The 17,643-nt window shown below is 41.7% G+C and overlaps 1 protein-coding gene across 7 annotated transcripts in view; it reads left to right on the top strand.

The window, feature by feature from the left end:
• Camta (Calmodulin-binding transcription activator) overlaps positions 1 to 17,643 on the top strand; it is a 1,164,029-nt gene that overhangs the window by 881,622 nt on the left and 264,764 nt on the right. For all 7 annotated transcript variants that reach the window (XM_071671358.1, XM_071671359.1, XM_071671353.1 and 4 more), the window contains 2 exons: positions 3,312 to 3,445; positions 5,208 to 5,431. In XM_071671358.1, the coding sequence (XP_071527459.1) occupies positions 3,312 to 3,445; positions 5,208 to 5,431 (358 nt within the window). The remainder of the gene's footprint in view (positions 1 to 3,311; positions 3,446 to 5,207; positions 5,432 to 17,643) is intronic.

The raw sequence follows: 17,643 nt of genomic DNA on the forward strand, positions 1-17,643 counted from the left end.
CCCTCACCTCTCTCTTCATCCCAACATTCTCTCTTCTTTTCTGAAAACCTCTACAAATCTTCACCTTCTCCTCCACAAGGTAATGATCAGACATCCCTCCAGTTGCCCCTCTCAGCACATAAGTTGCTAGAAGCAGTGAAAAGTTTTTATCAAGGATGTGAGGCATGTGTATGAGTAGGAAGAGAGGAAAGTGATTGGTTCCCAGTGAATGTTGGTTTGCGGAAGGGGTGCATGATGTCTTCATGGTTGCTTAATTTGTTTATAGATGGGGTTGTTAGGGAGGTGAATGCAAGAGTTTTGGAGAGAGGGGTAAGTATGCAGTCCATTGTGGATGAGAGGGTTTGAGAAGTGAGTCAGTTGTTTTGCTGATGATACAGCGCTGGTGGCTGATTCAGGCTAGAAACTGCAGAAGCTGGTGACTTAGTTTGGTAAAGTGTGTGAAAGAAGAAAGCAGAGAGTAAATATGAATAAGAGCAAGGTTATTAGGTTCAGTAGGGTTGAAGGGTTGAGGTAAGTTTGAGTGGAGAAAACTTGAGGAAGTGAAGTGTTTTTGATATCTGGGAGTGGATTTAGCAGTGGATGGAACCATGGAAGTGAAAGTGAATCACAGGGTGGGGAAGGGGGTGAAGGTTCTGGGAGCATTGAAGTATGTGTGGAAGGTGAGATCGTTATCTTGGTGAGCAAAAATGGGTATGTTTGAAGGAATAATGGTTAAAACAATGTTATATGGTTGTGAGGCATGGGCCATCGATAGGGTTGTGAGGAGAAGGGTAGATGTGCTGGAAATGAGATGTTTGAGGACAATATGTGGTGTGAGGTGGTTTGATTAAGTAACGAAAAGTTAAGAGAGATGTGTGGTAATAAAAAGAGTGTAGTTGAGAGAGCAGAGGAGGGTGTATTTCTGAAATGGTTTGGTCACATGGAGAGAATGATGAGGAAAGATTGACCAAGAGGATATATGTGTCAGAGGTGGAGGGAACGAGAAGTGGGAGACCAAATTGGAGGTGGAAGGAAGGAGTGAAAAAGATTTTGAGTGGTGGGGGCCTGAACATACAGGAGGGTGAAAGGCGTGCAAGGAATAGTGAATTGGAGCGATGTGGTATACTGGGGTCGACGTGCTGTCAATGGGTTGAACCAGGGCATGTGAAATTTATTTTTTTTCCTTTTACCAAGACAACCCATTCATGGATCAATCAGGCCTCCTGTTGTCTTTCTTTCTCATGTGAATTCATGTAAAGCACAGAAATAGATTAGCCAGAGAGGAAGTTTGATATGAAGGAGCAAAGTGAGGGAGGTTAGCCAAAAAAATGGCCAGAAGCTTTGGATATTTCAAGGGCAGCAACACATGACTCTCCTGTGTTGTATAAAACAACTAAGAGGGTTGTGACTGGGGTTAGAGGCCCTCTTCTCTTTTAATATGACTTCCTAAAAGTGGAAATGAGAGGATTAACCAAGAGAGAATTTTTTTTTTGTCAAAGATGGTCTTAAGTGTATGAATGTGCATGGTTGTAAACAAGATGAAAAGAAGGAAAGAGAGGTTGTGTAAAATCATAGATATCACTCATGTGAACATTCAAGTGGGCAAGAGTTGTTAGTTGGATTGAAAGAACTGGAGCAACAGGGTATATGTGGTTTGGGAGGATGTGTTGTAAATTTGCTGAAGATTGGTGAGAGGAGAATCCATTGCTGGTGCTTGAGTGGTTAAAGTAACAGTGGAGTGGTATGTGAGGCATGGTGATGGATGACAGATTTTGGTTTTGTATATTAGACATGATATCTAGAGACTGAATATATGCAGATGATGTCATTCTTCATATGTTCCTGATAATACATCACTACAAAAGGAAAGGCTGCCAGTAGTAAGATGAATTGATTCCTTGATAAGAATAATTTTCCAGTAATACCTTGTCCATTTGGAAAACTCTGAATCTTTCTTCTTGGCCAAATATGAATTGTCACAGACTCGTGTATAACCCAGAATTTCTCTCTCAGTTTCTACTCCAGTCTTGGACAGATTTCTTCATTAAATCCTTGTCTTGAAATGAAATGCAAAAGGAAAAAAGGGAAAGGTATATCCTTGAGTTTTTAAGGGACTAGAAAGCTAATAATTTGAAAAGGGATATGGTATGGTTCTTTGGAAGGACAAGAAAGTAGAAATACAAAGCACAGCAGTAGAGCTAAAGAATCTATAACAATTTCCCATCTTAACATTTGCCAACAGCCACATTATAATATTTGATGTACTAGCTTTCTGAACCGCCAAACTCACCTTATGGTAGACCACACAGAACAAAAAACCTTTTCTGTCTTCCCGTATGTTTTCAAAGGCAATGTCGTGCTTACATTTTATTACTTTGTTATTTCTCCTTTGATCATTATTACCATCTGTAGACATCCGGGCATGGAATTGGCAAGGTTCCTGAAGTATTCTGTGTCCATGTGTTGGGTCAATAGGGTCTTGATCTGGATGAGGCAAGGCACTGATGAGATGTTGGAAGATGCAGCTGCCTGATCATGTATTCTAAGAGCCCAGTGAGCCTAGAAATCTCACATGTACCCCCATTTTCTTAGTTACAGTGGAGAATTCAGGCTTTATTCTCCTTAGAAAGGTAAGAGCCAACCATCTTAAAGCACAGGTGGAAGAAATACAGTCCCCAAAAGTGAAATTACCAAAATGAAGTGGCAGCTTGGAAGAGTAAAGAAAGAACATCATTCCTTTGAGATATCCTCAGGCAAACTGTGGCAGGTCACTGGTGCTCACACCATTAAAAGCACTAGTCTCAGCAACTGTATGTATGATGATTTCACCCAGAGAGCACCATATGCTTGTGCACACACTAAACCTTAGCAGTGTTAACTGTGTATCACCTTTGAAAATATGTAGGGGGCAGACAATATTTTTTGGGTATGCTTTAACTTTTGGGAGCACAGAAACGAAATGATATCCATAAGAGAGGCAAGCCAAAAGTACAGCACAAAGAAAGAAGTTAAAGCAGTAAAAATTGATTAGTAGAGTTGGGTAATGACCTTTTACAGGTACTTGTATCAGCAGTATTTTTAGTCATTTCAGGAAATGAAACTAGTTGTGGTTGAGCTGTACCAAAATTGAGTTGAATATGATAATGTGAGTGCAGTATTCTTTTGTGGCCATCCATTTTTAAGGTCCTGGTTAATCCAGCGAAGGTTTATAATGATGGATTATTCCAGAATTACTTAGTGTGTGAAATTTGTTCTTTGAATATTTTTGTTGCCTTTGCATATTTGTAATAAGATCAGATATTGTTTTTTAACTGGCATACTTTGTTTTGCAGGAACGAGTTGTGTTTTATTGTCAGAGAATGAGTGGGAAGCCATGGTTAAGTATGGACCAAGGGTTTGCTGCGGGCTTACCAGAACTACATGGCCTCACTCTTCTACATTTAGCTGCTATGCTTGGGTATTCCAGGTAATTCAGGTTTTAGACATTCTCATATGTTTTATGATGGGACTTGATTTTTGTCTAAATATTATAAGGGTGATTGAAAAGGTTGTATCGTGCACAGAATGTCAGACTGGGGAGGAGCAGTGTGGCTTCAGTTGGGATAGAGTTTGTGTGTGCCAGGTGTTTGTTTTGAAATATTTGTGTGCTGGAGGTGTGTACAAAGACTGAATTGTATGTATGTAATTTATAAACTCAGAAAAAGTGAATAATAGGGTTGATGGAGAGGCCTTGTGGAATATGCTATGGGACAAATGGAAGATACTGAATGTAGTGAGGAGTTTTTACTGGGAATGAAAGACGTGTGTAAGTAGAGAGGAGTCTGAGAGGTTCTTGGTGAAGGTGAGTCTCTTTCAAGGATCTCTGATATCTCTGTAGTTTAATCTGCTCATGGATGGGGTGGCAAGGGAGGTAATTGTAAGGATTTCAGAATGAGGGGCAGGTCTGTGGTATGGTGATGGTGGGGAAGCATTGGAGATGAATCAGTTAGTGTTTGCAAATGACACATCTTTGGTGTCATACTCTAGAGAGAAAATCCAGAAACTGGATACAGTGTTTGGGAGAGTGTGCGGAAGGAGGAATTCAAGAGTGAGTATGAACAAAAGTAAGGTAATGAGATATAGCAAGGAAATGAGATAGGATGGTTTGAGAGAGTATAGTGTATTAGGAACCTGGGAATGGACTTGACAGCAGGTGGAACCATATGAGTTGAAGTGATTCATTGGGTGGGAGGGAAGGCTAAGATCGTAGGTGCATTCAGGAGTGTGTGGAAAGAATGATCATTGTCTGTTAGGGCAGAGATAGGTATGCTTGAAGGTATATCTGTTCCAGCAGTGTTTATGGGTGTGAGCCTTGAGCCAAGAATTCAAAATAGCAGAGGATGGTAGATGAATTAGAAATGCTTTAAAACAGTATGTAGTGTGAGGTAGGTTGTTCATGCCAGGAATGACACTGTAAGAGCTGTTTGGTAGTAACGGTAGTATTACTGATAGAGTTGACCAGGGTGTGCTGAAGTGGTTAGGACCTATAGAGAGGACAGTTGGAGAAACACAGATTAAAAGGAAGAGAGGAAATGGGATCACTTACCTGTGGGTATTTGCAAAGAGATTTTGCCTAATTGGCATAGCTGACACACAGTGCTCACCATACTTCTTGCATGAGAAATAATACTCTTTCTCCCTGCTACCACATACAGTGAGTAATTATGTATTCTGGGATTGATTTCAAACATATATCAGAGTTTTCTTGTAGACATTTCTATAGTTGTTCCATGCATGTTTCTTATTTCCCCTGGTAGTATACTGAATGGTTTTTCCATCTTTCTTGCTGGGCTGTCATATAATTTTGTCTGATATCTTTTGGTATATTCCATGGTATTCTTGGAGATTTGATAACTGTTTCTTTCTTGAGAGGCCTTTAAGTTCAGTAAATTTTACTTTATCCCATCAGTTTATTTACATTGCATTGATTATCATGCATCTCTCTCTTCTTTTTTGGATTTAAAGTTTCATTTCTTTCAGCCTTTCATAGTAGTGCATATGTTCAGTCCTGTCACTGTTGCTTTTGAAGTGCTTCTGAATTCATTTTAATGTATTTAATTCCATTTGTTTTGTTGGTGACTGTATGACACAGAGGTATTCAGTTTTGCTTCAACACTTTAATCAATATTGTCTATAGCAATATGGTTTAGTTTGGTATTAGGTTTTCTATTCCACCATTCAACCAACAGGTTGATTATGGCATTATTGCGGTGGCGAGAAGAAAATCCATCATTGGTGCTTGAGTGTGAGGTAGATGCACTACGGCAGGATTCTCGTGGTTGTACACCCTTGAGCTGGGCCTGCTCTCGTGGACATCGTCACACTGCTCTCCTCTTGTATCGCTGGAATTCACAAGCATTGCACTCTAAGAATCAGCTTGGACAAACACCTCTGCAATGTGCTACCATCAATGGTGTGTAGAAGTTGCTCATCTGTTTATGTATCATCTTTATTTATCTGCTTGTTTTCCATTGAGTGGATTAGGTACATGAAACCATTTAGTTATGCACATTTTCCTCCCTGTATATTATGTTAATTGAATCAATAACCTTAATAGTCGCATAAATCCTTTTTACTTTTTCATTTGTGCAAATTGAATTCAGTGGTCAAGGGAGACGAACATGATAATGCCTTCACATAGTAACGTTATACACTAAATGAAACTTCCATCTTCAGTGAGACTAGTATACATATCAATTTTTCATTATTCATGCTGTCCTGCATATTTCCACACACCTATATTTAATGTTATCATTGTTCTCATCCATGTTCTGTGATCAAATGACCTTACAACTTTAGAAATGTACTTATTGACCGTAAAATATTTTAGTTTTCCTTCCTGTACGAGGATTATATAAAGCTAATGACATGAGACAGGCCACACACAGAAAAGTGGCCTCTTCCATTGTTGTTCTACTTTTTATGTAATATTACCAAATGCTTTATTTTTGTAGCTAATTGGACATTTAGAAGACCGTATGTCCTACCCATTAAGTTTGTTTAAGTTGCAACAAAAGAAGAAGCCAAGCGAGAAGGTTCAGGCTGGAGTGTCCTAATGTGACTGAATGTGACCAAGATGAGAAGAGAGAGAGAGAGATATGTTTGAGGATAGGAACAGGGATGTCTTATCTCAGATTGAAACAAAGCTCAGTGGTAAGGGGGAAGAATGGTTTGGAAATGTCTCAGGAGTAAACTCAAGAACTAAAGTGAGGGCAAGTGCTAAGGAAGGAGTAGCACTTCAACTAAAGAAGTCATAGAAATGTGCAAGAAAGTGAGCTTCAGCTCGATGCGAGTAAAAAGGAAACATAGCGTGGGCTATGGATAGAGTTGTGCACAGGAGGGTGGGTGAGCTGGAAATGAGATGTTTGAGGATGATATGTGGTGTGAGGTGGTTTGATCGAGTAAGTAATAATAGGGTAAGAGAGATGTGTGGTAATAAAAAGAGTGTAGTTGAGAGAGCAGAAGAGGGTGTTTTGAAATGGTTTGGTCACATGGAGAGAATGAGGAAAGATTGACCAAGAGGATATATGTGTCAGAGGTGGAGGGAATGAGAAGTGGGTGACCAAATTGGAGGTGGAAAGATGGAGTAAAAAAGATTTTGAGTGATCGGGACCTGAACATGCAGGAGGGTGAAAGGCGTGCAAGGAATAGAGTGAATTGCAACGATGTGGTATACCGGGGTCGACGTGCTGTCAATGGATTGAACCAGCGCATGTGAAGCGTCTGGGGTAAACCATGGAAAGTTCTTGATGTGGAAAGGGAGCTGTGGTTTCGATGCATTATTACATGACAGCTAGAGACTGAGTGTGAACGAATGGGGCCTTTGTTGTCTTTCCCTAGCACTACCTCACTCACATGAGGGGGGAGGGGGCTGTTATTCCATGTGTGGTGGGGTGGTGATGAGAATGAATAAAGGCAGACAGTATGAATTATGTGCATGTGTATATATGTATATGTCTGTGTGTGTATATATATGTATACATTGAGTTGTATAAGTATGTATATTTACGTGTGTGGACGTTTATGTATATACATGTGTATGTGGGTGGGTTGGGCCATTCTTTCGTCTGTTTCCTTGCGCTACCTCGCTAACGTGGGAGACAGCAACAAAGAAAAACAAATAAATAAATAAATATATATATATATATATATGTGTGTGTGTGTGTGTGTGTATATATATATATATATATATATATATATATATATATATATTTTTTTTTTTTTTTTTTGCCGCTGTCTCCCACGTTTGCGAGGTAGCGCAAGGAAACAGACGAAAGAAATGGCCCAACCCACCCCCATACACATGCCTTGATTCAATCCACTGACAGCACGTCAACCCCGGTATACCACATCGCTCCAATTCACTCTATTCTTTGCCCTCCTTTCACCCTCCTGCATGTTCAGGCTCCGATCACACAAAATCTTTTTCACTCGATCTTTCCACCTCCAATTTGGTCTCCCTCTTCTCCTCGTTCCCTCCACCTCTGACACATATATCCTCTTGGTCAATCTTTCCTCACTCATTCTCTCCATGTGACCAAACCATTTCAAAACACCCTCTTCTGCTCTCTCAACCACGCTCTTTTTATTTCCACACATCTCTCTTACCCTTACGTTACTTACTCGATCAAACCACCTCACACCACACATTGTCCTCAAACATCTTATTTCCAGCACATCCATCCTCCTGCGCACAACTCTATCCATAGTCCACGCCTCGCAACCATACAACATTGTTGGAACCACTGTTCCTTCAAACATACCCATTTTTGCTTTCTGAGATAATGTTCTCGACTTCCACACATTCTACAAGGCTCCCAGAATTTTCGCCCCCTCCCCCACCCTATGATCCACTTCCGCTTCCATGGTTCCATCCGCTGCCAGATCCACTCCCAGATATCTAAAACACTTCACTTCCTCCAGTTTTTCTCCATTCAAACTCACCTCCCAATTGAATTGACCCTCAACCCTACTGTACCTAATAACCTTGCTCTTATTCACATTTACTCTTAACTATATATATATATATATATATATATATATGTATATGTGTGTGTGTGTGTATGTGTGCGTATGTATGTGTATGTATATATATATATATGTATATATATATATATGTATTATCCCTGGGGATAGGGGTGAAAGAATACTTCCCACGCATTCCTCGCATGTCGTAGAAGACGACTAGAGGGGACGGGAGCGGGGGGCCAGAAATCCTCCCCTCCTTGTAATTTTTTAACTTGCTAAAATGGGAAACAGAAGGAGTCACGCGGGGAGTGCTCATCCTCCTCGAAGGCTCAAATGGGGATGTCTGAATGTGTGTGGATGTAACCAAGATGAGAAAAAAAAGGAGAGATAGGTAGTATGTTTAAGGAAAGGAACCTGGATGTTTTGGCTCTGAGTGAAACAAAGCTCAAGGGTAAAGGGGAAGAGTGGTTTGGGAATGTCTTGGGAGTAAAGTCAGGGGTTAGTGAGAGGACAAGAGCAAGGGAAGGAGTAGCACTACTTCTGAAACAGGAGTTGTGGGAGTATGTGATAGAATGTAAGAAAGTAGATTCTCGATTAATATGGGTAAAACTGAAAGTTGATGGAGAGAGATGGGTGATTATTGGTGCATATGCACCTGGGCATGAGAAGAAAGATCATGAGAGGCAAGTGTTTTGGGAGCAGCTGAATGAGTGTGTTAGTGGTTTTGATGCACGAGACCGGGTTATAGTGATGGGTGATTTGAATGCAAAGGTGAGTAATGTGGCAGTTGAGGGAACAATTGGTATACATGGGGTGTTCAGTGTTGTAAATGGAAATGGTGAAGAGCTTGTAGATTTATGTGCTGAAAAAGGACTGGTGATTGGGAATACCTGGTTTAAAAAGCGAGATATACATAAGTATACGTATGTAAGTAGGAGAGATGGCCAGAGAGCGTTATTGGATTATGTGTTAATTGACAGGCGCGCGAAAGGGAGACTTTTGGATGTTAATGTGCGGAGAGGTGCAACTGGAGGGATGTCTGATCATTATCTTGTGGAGGCAAAGGTGAAGATTTGTATGGGTTTTCAGATAAGAAGAGTGAATGTTGGGGTGAAGAGGGTGGTGAGAGTAAGTGAGCTTGGGAAGGAGACTTGTGTGAGGAAGTACCAGGAGAGACTGAGTACAGAATGGAAAAAGGTGAGAACAATGGAAGTAAGGGGAGTGGGTGAGGAATGGGATGTATTTAGGGAATCAGTGATGGATTGCGCAAAAGATGCTTGTGGCATGAGAAGAGTGGGAGGTGGGTTGATTAGAAAGGGTAGTGAGTGGTGGGATGAAGAAGTAAGATTATTAGTGAAAGAGAAGAGAGAGGCATTTGAACTATTTTTGCTGGGAAAAAATGCAATTGAGTGGGAGATGTATAAAAGAAAGAGACAGGAGGTCAAGAGAAAGGTGCAAGAGGTGAAAAAGAGGGCAAATGAGAGTTGGGGTGAGAGAGTATCATTAAATTTTAGGGAGAATAAAAAGATGTTCTGGAAGGAGGTAAATAAAGTGCGTAAGACAAGGGAGCAAATGGGAACTTCAGTGAAGGGCGTAAATGGGTAGGTGATAACAAGTAGTGGTGATGTGAGAAGGAGATGGAGTGAGTATTTTGAAGGTTTGTTGAATGTGTTTGATGATAGAGTGGCAGATATAGGGTGTTTTGGTCGAGGTGGTGTGCAAAGTGAGAGGGTTAGGGAAAATGATTTGGTAAACAGAGAAGAGGTAGTAAAAGCTTTGCGGAAGATGAAAGCCGGCAAGGCAGCAGGTTTGGATGGTATTGCAGTGGAATTTATTAAAAAAGGGGGTGACTGTATTGTTGACTGGTTGGTAAGGTTATTTAATGTATGTATGACTCATGGTGAGGTGCCTGAGGATTGGCGGAATGCATGCATAGTGCCATTGTACAAGGGCAAAGGGGATAAGAGTGAGTGCCTAAATTACAGAGGTATAAGTTTGTTGAGTATTCCTGGTAAATTGTATGGGAGGGTTTTGATTAAGAGGGTGAAGGCATGTACAGAGCATCAGATTGGGGAAGATCAGTGTGGTTTCAGAAGTGGTAGAGGATGTGTGGATCAGGTGTTTGCTTTGAAGAATGTATGTGAGAAATACTTAGAAAAGCAAATGGATTTGTATGTAGCATTTATGGATCTGGAGAAGGCATATGATAGAGTTGATAGAGATGCTCTGTGGAAGGTATTAAGAATATATGGTGTGGGAGGCAAGTTGTTAGAAGCGGTGAAAAGTTTTTATCGAGGATGTAAGGCATGTGTACGTGTAGGAAGAGAGGAAAGTGATTGGTTCTCAGTAAATGTAGGTTTGCGGCAGGGGTGTGTGATGTCTCCATGGTTGTTTAATTTGTTTATGGATGGGGTTGTTAGGGAGGTGAATGCAAGAGTTTTGGAAAGAGGGGCAAGTATGAAGTCTGTTGTGGATGAGAGAGCTTGGGAAGTGAGTCAGTTGTTGTTCGCTGATGATACAACGCTGGTGGCTGATTCATGTGAGAAACTGCAGAAGCTGGTGACTGAGTTTGGTAAAGTGTGTGAAAGAAGAAAGTTAAGAGTAAATGTGAAAAAGAGCAAGGTTATTAGGTACAGTAGGGTTGGGGGTCAAGTCAATTGGGAGGTAAGTTTGAATGGAGCAAAACTGGAGGAAGTAAAGTGTTTTAGATATCTGGGAGTGGATCTGGCAGCGAATGGAACCATGGAAGCGGAAGTGGATCATAGGGTGGGGGAGGGGGCGAAAATTCTGGGAGCCTTGAAGAATGTGTGGAAGTCGAGAACATTATCTCGGAAAGCAAAAATGGGTATGTTTGAAGGAATAGTGGTTCCAACAATGTTGTATGGTTGCGAGGCGTGGGCTATGGATAGAGTTGTGCGCAGGAGGATGGATGTGCTGGAAATGAGATGTTTGAGGACAATGTGTGGTGTGAGGTGGTTTGATTGAGTAAGTAACGTAAGGGTGAGAGTGATGTGTGGAAATAAAAAGAGCGTGGTTGAGAGACCAGAAGAGGGTGTTTTGAAATGGTTTGGGCACATGGAGAGAATGAGTGAGGAAAGATTGACCAAGAGGATATATGTGTCGCAGGTGGAGGGAACGAGGAGAAGTGGGAGACCAAATTGAAGGTGAAAAGATGGAGTGAAAAAGATTTTGTGTGATCGGGGCCTGAACATGCAGGAGGGTGAAAGGAGGGCAAGGAATAGAGTGAATTGGATCGATGTGGTATACCAGGGTTGACGTACTGTCAGTGGGTTGAATCAGGGCATGTGAAGCGTCTGGGGTAAACCATGGAAAGCTGTGCAGGTATGTATATTTGCGTGTGTGGACATATGTATATGTATGTGTATGGGGGTGGGTTGGGCCATTTCTTTCGTCTGTTTCCTTGCGCTACCTCGCAAACACTCATTTGCATTTTTTCCCTGTAAAAATCATCCAAATGCCTCTCTCTTCTCTTTCACTAATAATCTTACTTCTTCATCCCACCACTCACTACCCTTTCTAATCAACCCACCTCCCATGCCTCTCATGCCACAAGCATCTTTTGCGCAAGCCATCACTGCTTCCCTAAATACATCCCATTCCTCCCCCACTCCCCTTACCTCCTTTATTCTCACCTTTTTCCATTCTGTACTCAGTCTCTCCTGGTACTTCCTCACAGAAGTTTCCTTCCCAAGCTCACTTACTCTCACCACCCTCTTCACCCCAACACACTCCCTTCTTTTCTGAAAACCCATACAAATCTTCACCTTCGCCTCCACAAGATAATGATCAGACATCCCTCCAGTTGCACCTCTCAGCACATTAACATCCAAAAGTCTCTCTTTCCCGCGCCTGTCAATTAACACGTAATCCAATAATGCTCTCTGGCCATCTCTCCTACTTACGTATGTATACTTATGTATATCACGCTTTTTAAACCAGGTATTCCCAATCACCAGTCCTTTTTCAGCACATAAATCTACAAGCTTTTCATTTCCATTTACAACACTGAACACCCCATGTATACCATTTATTCCCTCAACTGCCACATTACTCACCTTTGCATTCAAATCACCCTTCACTATAACCCGGAAAGCAAAAAGGTGTTTTTCATGAATGTACTGGAAAGCTTGAGGTCCAGATAAACTTTTGGTCTGTCAAGACTTTATTATGGCGGATGACCAACTACCTACCGTCATGTATCCAAGATATGGTTGTACTTTGTGTAGTGTAGACATTTGAGAAACATCATAAGCCAATATTCCAGTTTCATGATAAGAGAAGAAGTGGACCAAGCAGTATGATACAGTGGTTAAATTGATGAAAACTGCTATTGACATTTGTGTAAATAAATTATACATTTCCCTTTCCATAGCCAGAGGTTGAACCATTATGTGACATTCATTTTTCATTTCATTTCCAGATAGAAATTTCAGTTTTCTAAATTATTTCTTACATTTTTCATTATTTTATTTTTTTTTATTTTGCTTTGTCGCCGTCTCCCGCGTTTGCGAGGTAGCGCAAGGAAACAGAAAAAAAAAAAAAATGGCCCAACCCACCCCCATACACAATGTACACACCCACACACGCAAATATACATACCTATACATCTCAATGTACACATATATATACACACACAGACACATACATATATACCCATGCACACAATTCACACTGTCTGCCCCTATTCATTCCCATCGCCACCTCGCCACACGTGGAATACCATCCCCCTCCCCCCTCCTGTGTGCGAGGTAGCACTAGGAAACGACAACAAAGGCCCCATTCGTTCACACTCAAGTCTCCAGCTGTCACGCAATAATGCCTGAAACCACAGCTCCCTTTCCACATCCAGGCCCCACAGAACTTTCCATGGTTTACCCCAGACGCTTCACATGCCCTGATTCAATCCACTGACAGCACGTCAACCCTGGTATACCACATCGATCCAATTCACTCTATTCCTTGCCCGCCTTTCACCCTCCTGCATGTTCAGGCTCCGATCACACAAAATCTTTTTCACTCCATCTTTCCACTCCAATTTGGTCTCCCACTTCTCCTCGTTCCCTCCACCTCCGACACATATATCCTCTTTGTCAATCTTTCCTCACTCATTCTCTCCATGTGCCCATGGGCAAATGAGAGTTGGGGTGAGAGAGTATCATTAAATTTTTGGGAGAATAAAAAGATGTTCTGGAAGGAGGTAAATAAAGTGTGTAAGACAAGGGAGCAAATGGGAACTTCAGTGAAGGGCGCAAATGGGGAGGTGATAACAAGTAGTGGTGATGTGAGAAGGAGATGGAGTCAGTATTTTGAAGGTTTGTTGAATGTGTTTGATGATAGAGTGGCAGATATATGGTGTTTTGGTCAAGGTGGTGTGCAAAGTGAGAGGGTTAGGGAAAATGATTTGGTAAACAGAAGATGAAAGCCGGCAAGGCAGCAGGTTTGGATGGTATTGCAGTGGAATTTATTAAAAAAGGGGGTGACTGTATTGTTCACTGGTTGGTAAGGTTATTTAATGTATGTATGACTCATGGTGAGGTGCCTGAGGATTGGCGGAATGTGTGCATAGTGCCATTGTACAAAGGCAAAGGGGATAAGAGTGAGTGCTCAAATTACAGAGGTATAAGTTTGTTGAGTATTCCTGGTACATTTTTCATATATATATATATATATATATATATATATATATATATATATAATCCCTGGGGATAGGGGAGAAAGAATACTTCCCACGCATTCCTCACGTGTCGTAGAAGGCGACTAGAGGGGACGGGAGTGGGGGGCCAGAAATCCTCCCCTCCTTGTATTTCAACTTTCTAAAATGGGAAACAGAAGGAGTCAAGCGGGGAGTGCTCATCCTCCTCATAGGCTCAGATTGTGGTGTCTAAATGTGTGTGGATGTAACCAAGATGTGAAAAAAGGAGAGATAGGTAGTATGTTTGAGGAAAGGAACCTGGATGTTTTGGCTCTGAGTGAAACGAAGCTCAAGGGTAAAGGGGAAGAGTGGTTTGGGAATGTCTTGGGAGTAAAGTCAGGGGTTAGTGAGAGGACAAGAGCAAGGGAAGGAGTAGCACTACTCCTGAAACAGGAGTTGTGGGAGTATGTGATAGAATGTAAGGAAGTAAATTCTAGATTGATATGGGTAAAACTGAAAGTTGATGGAGAGAGATGGGTGATTATTGGTGCATATGCACCTGGGCATGAGAAGAAAGATCATGAGCGGCAAGTATTTTGGTAGCAGCTGAATGAGTGTGTTAGTGGTTTTGATATATATCAATATATTTTTTTTTATTTTGCTTTGTTGCTGTCTCCCGCACCTGCGAGGTAGCGCAAGGAAACAGACGAAAGAAATGGCCCAACCCACCCGTGCACGCATGCACACACACACACACGTCCACACACGCAAACATACACACCCACACATCCCAACGTACACACATATATACACACACAGACACACACATACACACACATGCAAACAATTCACACTGTCTGCCCCTACTCACCCCCATCGCCACCCCGCCACACACGGAATAACATCCCCCTCCCCCCTCATGTGCGCGAGGCAGCGCCAGGAAAAGACAACAAAGGCCCCATTCGCTCACACTCAGTCTCCTGCTGTCACGCAATAATGCCCGAAACCACAGCTCCCTTTCCACATCCAAGCCCCACAGAACTTTTCATGGTTTACCCCAGACGCTTCACATGCCCTGATTCAATCCATTAACAGCACGTCGACCCCGGTATACCACATCGATCCAGTTCACTCTATTCCTTGCCTGCCTTTCACCCTCCTGGTATACATGGGGTGTTCAGTGTTGTGAATGGAAATGGTGAAGAGCTTGTAGATTTATGTGCTAAAAAAGGACTGGTGATTGGGAATACCTGGTTTAAAAAGCGATATATACATAAGTATACGTATGTAAGTAGGAGAGATGGCCAGAGAGCGTTATTGGATTACGTGTTAATTGACAGGCGCGGGAAAGAGAGACTTTTGGATGTTAATGTGCTGAGAGGTGCAACTGGAGGGATGTCTGATCATTATCTTGTGGAGGTGAAGGTGAAGATTTGTATGGGTTTTCAGAAAAGAAGAGAGTGTGTTGGGGTGAAGAGGGTGGTGAGAGTAAGTGAGCTTGGGAAGGAGACTTGTGTGAGGAAGCACCAGGAGAGACTGAGTACAGAATGGAAAAAGGTGAGAACAAGGGAGGTAAGGGGAGTGGGGGAGGAATGGGATGTATTTAAGGAAGCAGTGATGGCTTGCGCAAAAGATGCTTGTGGCATGAGAAGCGTGGGAGGTGGGTTTTAGAAAGGGTAGTGAGTGGTGGGATGAAGAAGTAAGATTATTAGTGAAAGAGAAGAGAGAGGCATTTGGACGATTTTTGCCGGGAAAAAATGCAAATGAGTGGGAGACATATAAAAGAAAGAGACAGGAGGTCAAAAGAAAGGTGCAAGAGAAAAAGAGGGCATATGAGAGTTGGAGTGAGAGAGTATCATTAAATTTTAGGGAGAATAAAAAGATGTTCTGGAAGGAGGTAAATAAAGTGCGTAAGACAAGGGAGCAAATGGGAACTTCAGTGAAGGGGGCTGATGAGGAGGTGATAACAAGCAGTGGTGATGTGAGAAGGAGATGGAGTGAGTATTTTGAAGGTTAGTTCAATGTGTTTGATGATAGAGTGGCAGATATAGGGTGTTTTGGTCGAGGTGGTGTGCAAAGTGAGAGGGTTAGGGAAAATGATTTGGTAAACAGAGAAGAGGTAGTAAAAGCTTTGCAGAAGATGAAAGCCAGCAAGGCAGCAGGTTTGGATGGTATTGCAGTGGAATTTATTAAAAAAGGGGGTGACTGTATTGTTGACTGGTTGGTAAGGTTATTTAATGTATGTATGATTCATGGTGTAGTGCCTGAGGATTGGCGGAATGCTTGCATAGTGCCATTGTACAAAGGCAAAGGGGATAAGAGTGAGTGCTCAAATTACAGAGGTATAAGTTTGTTGAGTATTCCTGGTAAATTATATGGGAGGGTATTGATTGAGAGGGTGAAGGCACGTACAGAGCATCAGATTGGGGAAGAGCAGTGTGGTTTCAGAAGTGGTAGAGGATGTGTGGATCAGGTGTTTGCTTTGAAGAATATATGTGAGAAATACTTAGAAAAGCAAATGGATTTGTATGTAGCATTTATAGATCTGGAGAAGGCATTTGATGGAGATGCTCTGTGGAAGGTACTAAGAATATATGGTGCGGGAGGCAAGTTGTTAAAAGCAGTGAAAAGTTTTTATCGAGGATGTAAGGCTTGTGTATGTGTAGGAAGAGAGGAAAGTGATTGGCTCTCAGTGAATGTAGGTTTGCGGCAAGGGTGTGTGATGTCTCCATGGTTGTTTAATTTGTTTATGGATGGGGTTGTTAGGGAGGTGAATGCAAGAGTTTTGGAAATAGAGGCAAGTATGCAGTCTTTTGTGGGTGAGAGTGCTTGGGAAGTGAGTCAGTTGTTGTTCACTGATGATACAGCACTGGTGGCTGATTCATGTGATAAACTGCAGAAGCTGGTGACTGAGTTTGGTAAAGTGTGTGAAAGAAGAGACTTAAGAGTAAATGTGAATAAGAGCAAGGTTATTAGGTACAGTAGGGTTGAGGGTCAAGTCAATTGGGAGGTAAGTTTGAATGGAGAAAAACTGGAGGAAGTAAAGTGTTTTATATATCTGGGAGTGGATCTGGCAGTGGTGGAACCATGGAAGCGGATATATATATATATATATATATATATATATATATATATATATATATATATATATATATATATATATATATATATTTTTTTTTTCATACTATTCGCCATTTCCCGCATTAGCGAGGTAGCGTTAAGAACAGAGGACTGGGCCTTTGAGGGAATATCCTCATATGGCCCCCTTCTCTGTTCCTTCTTTTGGAAAATTTAAAAAAAAAATGAGAGGGGAGGATTTCCAGCCCCCCGCTCCCTTCCCTTTTAGTCGCCATCTACAACATGCAGGGAATACGTGGGAAGTATTCTTTCTCCCCTATATATATTTATCTATTTATTCACTTTGCCCCGTCGCCGTCCCCCACGCCAGCGAGGCAGCGCAAGGAAACAGACGAAAGAATGGCCCAACCCACCCACATACACATGCACATAGATACACGTCCACACACACCACATATACACACCTATACATCTCAACGTATACACACATACACACACACAGACATATACATATATACCCATGTACACAATTCACACCGCCCGCCCCTATTCATTCCCATCGCCACCCCGCCACACATGGAATAACAACATCCTTCCCCCTCATGTGTGCGAGGTAGTGCCAGGAAAAGACAACAAAGGCCCTATTCGTTCACACTCAGTCTCTAGCTGTCATGTAATAATGCACCGAAACCACAGCTCCCTTTCCACATCCAGGCCCCACAGAACTTTCCATGGTTTACCCCAAACGCTTCACATTATATATATATATATATATATATATATATATATATATATATATATATATATATATATATATATATATATATTATTATTATTATTATTATCATAATTTTGCTTTGTCGCTGTCTCCTACGTTTGTATATACATACACGTCCACACACAAAAATACACACACCCATACATCT

This window comes from Panulirus ornatus, chromosome 16 (assembly GCF_036320965.1).
Source record: "Panulirus ornatus isolate Po-2019 chromosome 16, ASM3632096v1, whole genome shotgun sequence".
In the NCBI taxonomy this organism is placed as follows: Eukaryota; Metazoa; Arthropoda; class Malacostraca; order Decapoda; family Palinuridae; genus Panulirus; species Panulirus ornatus.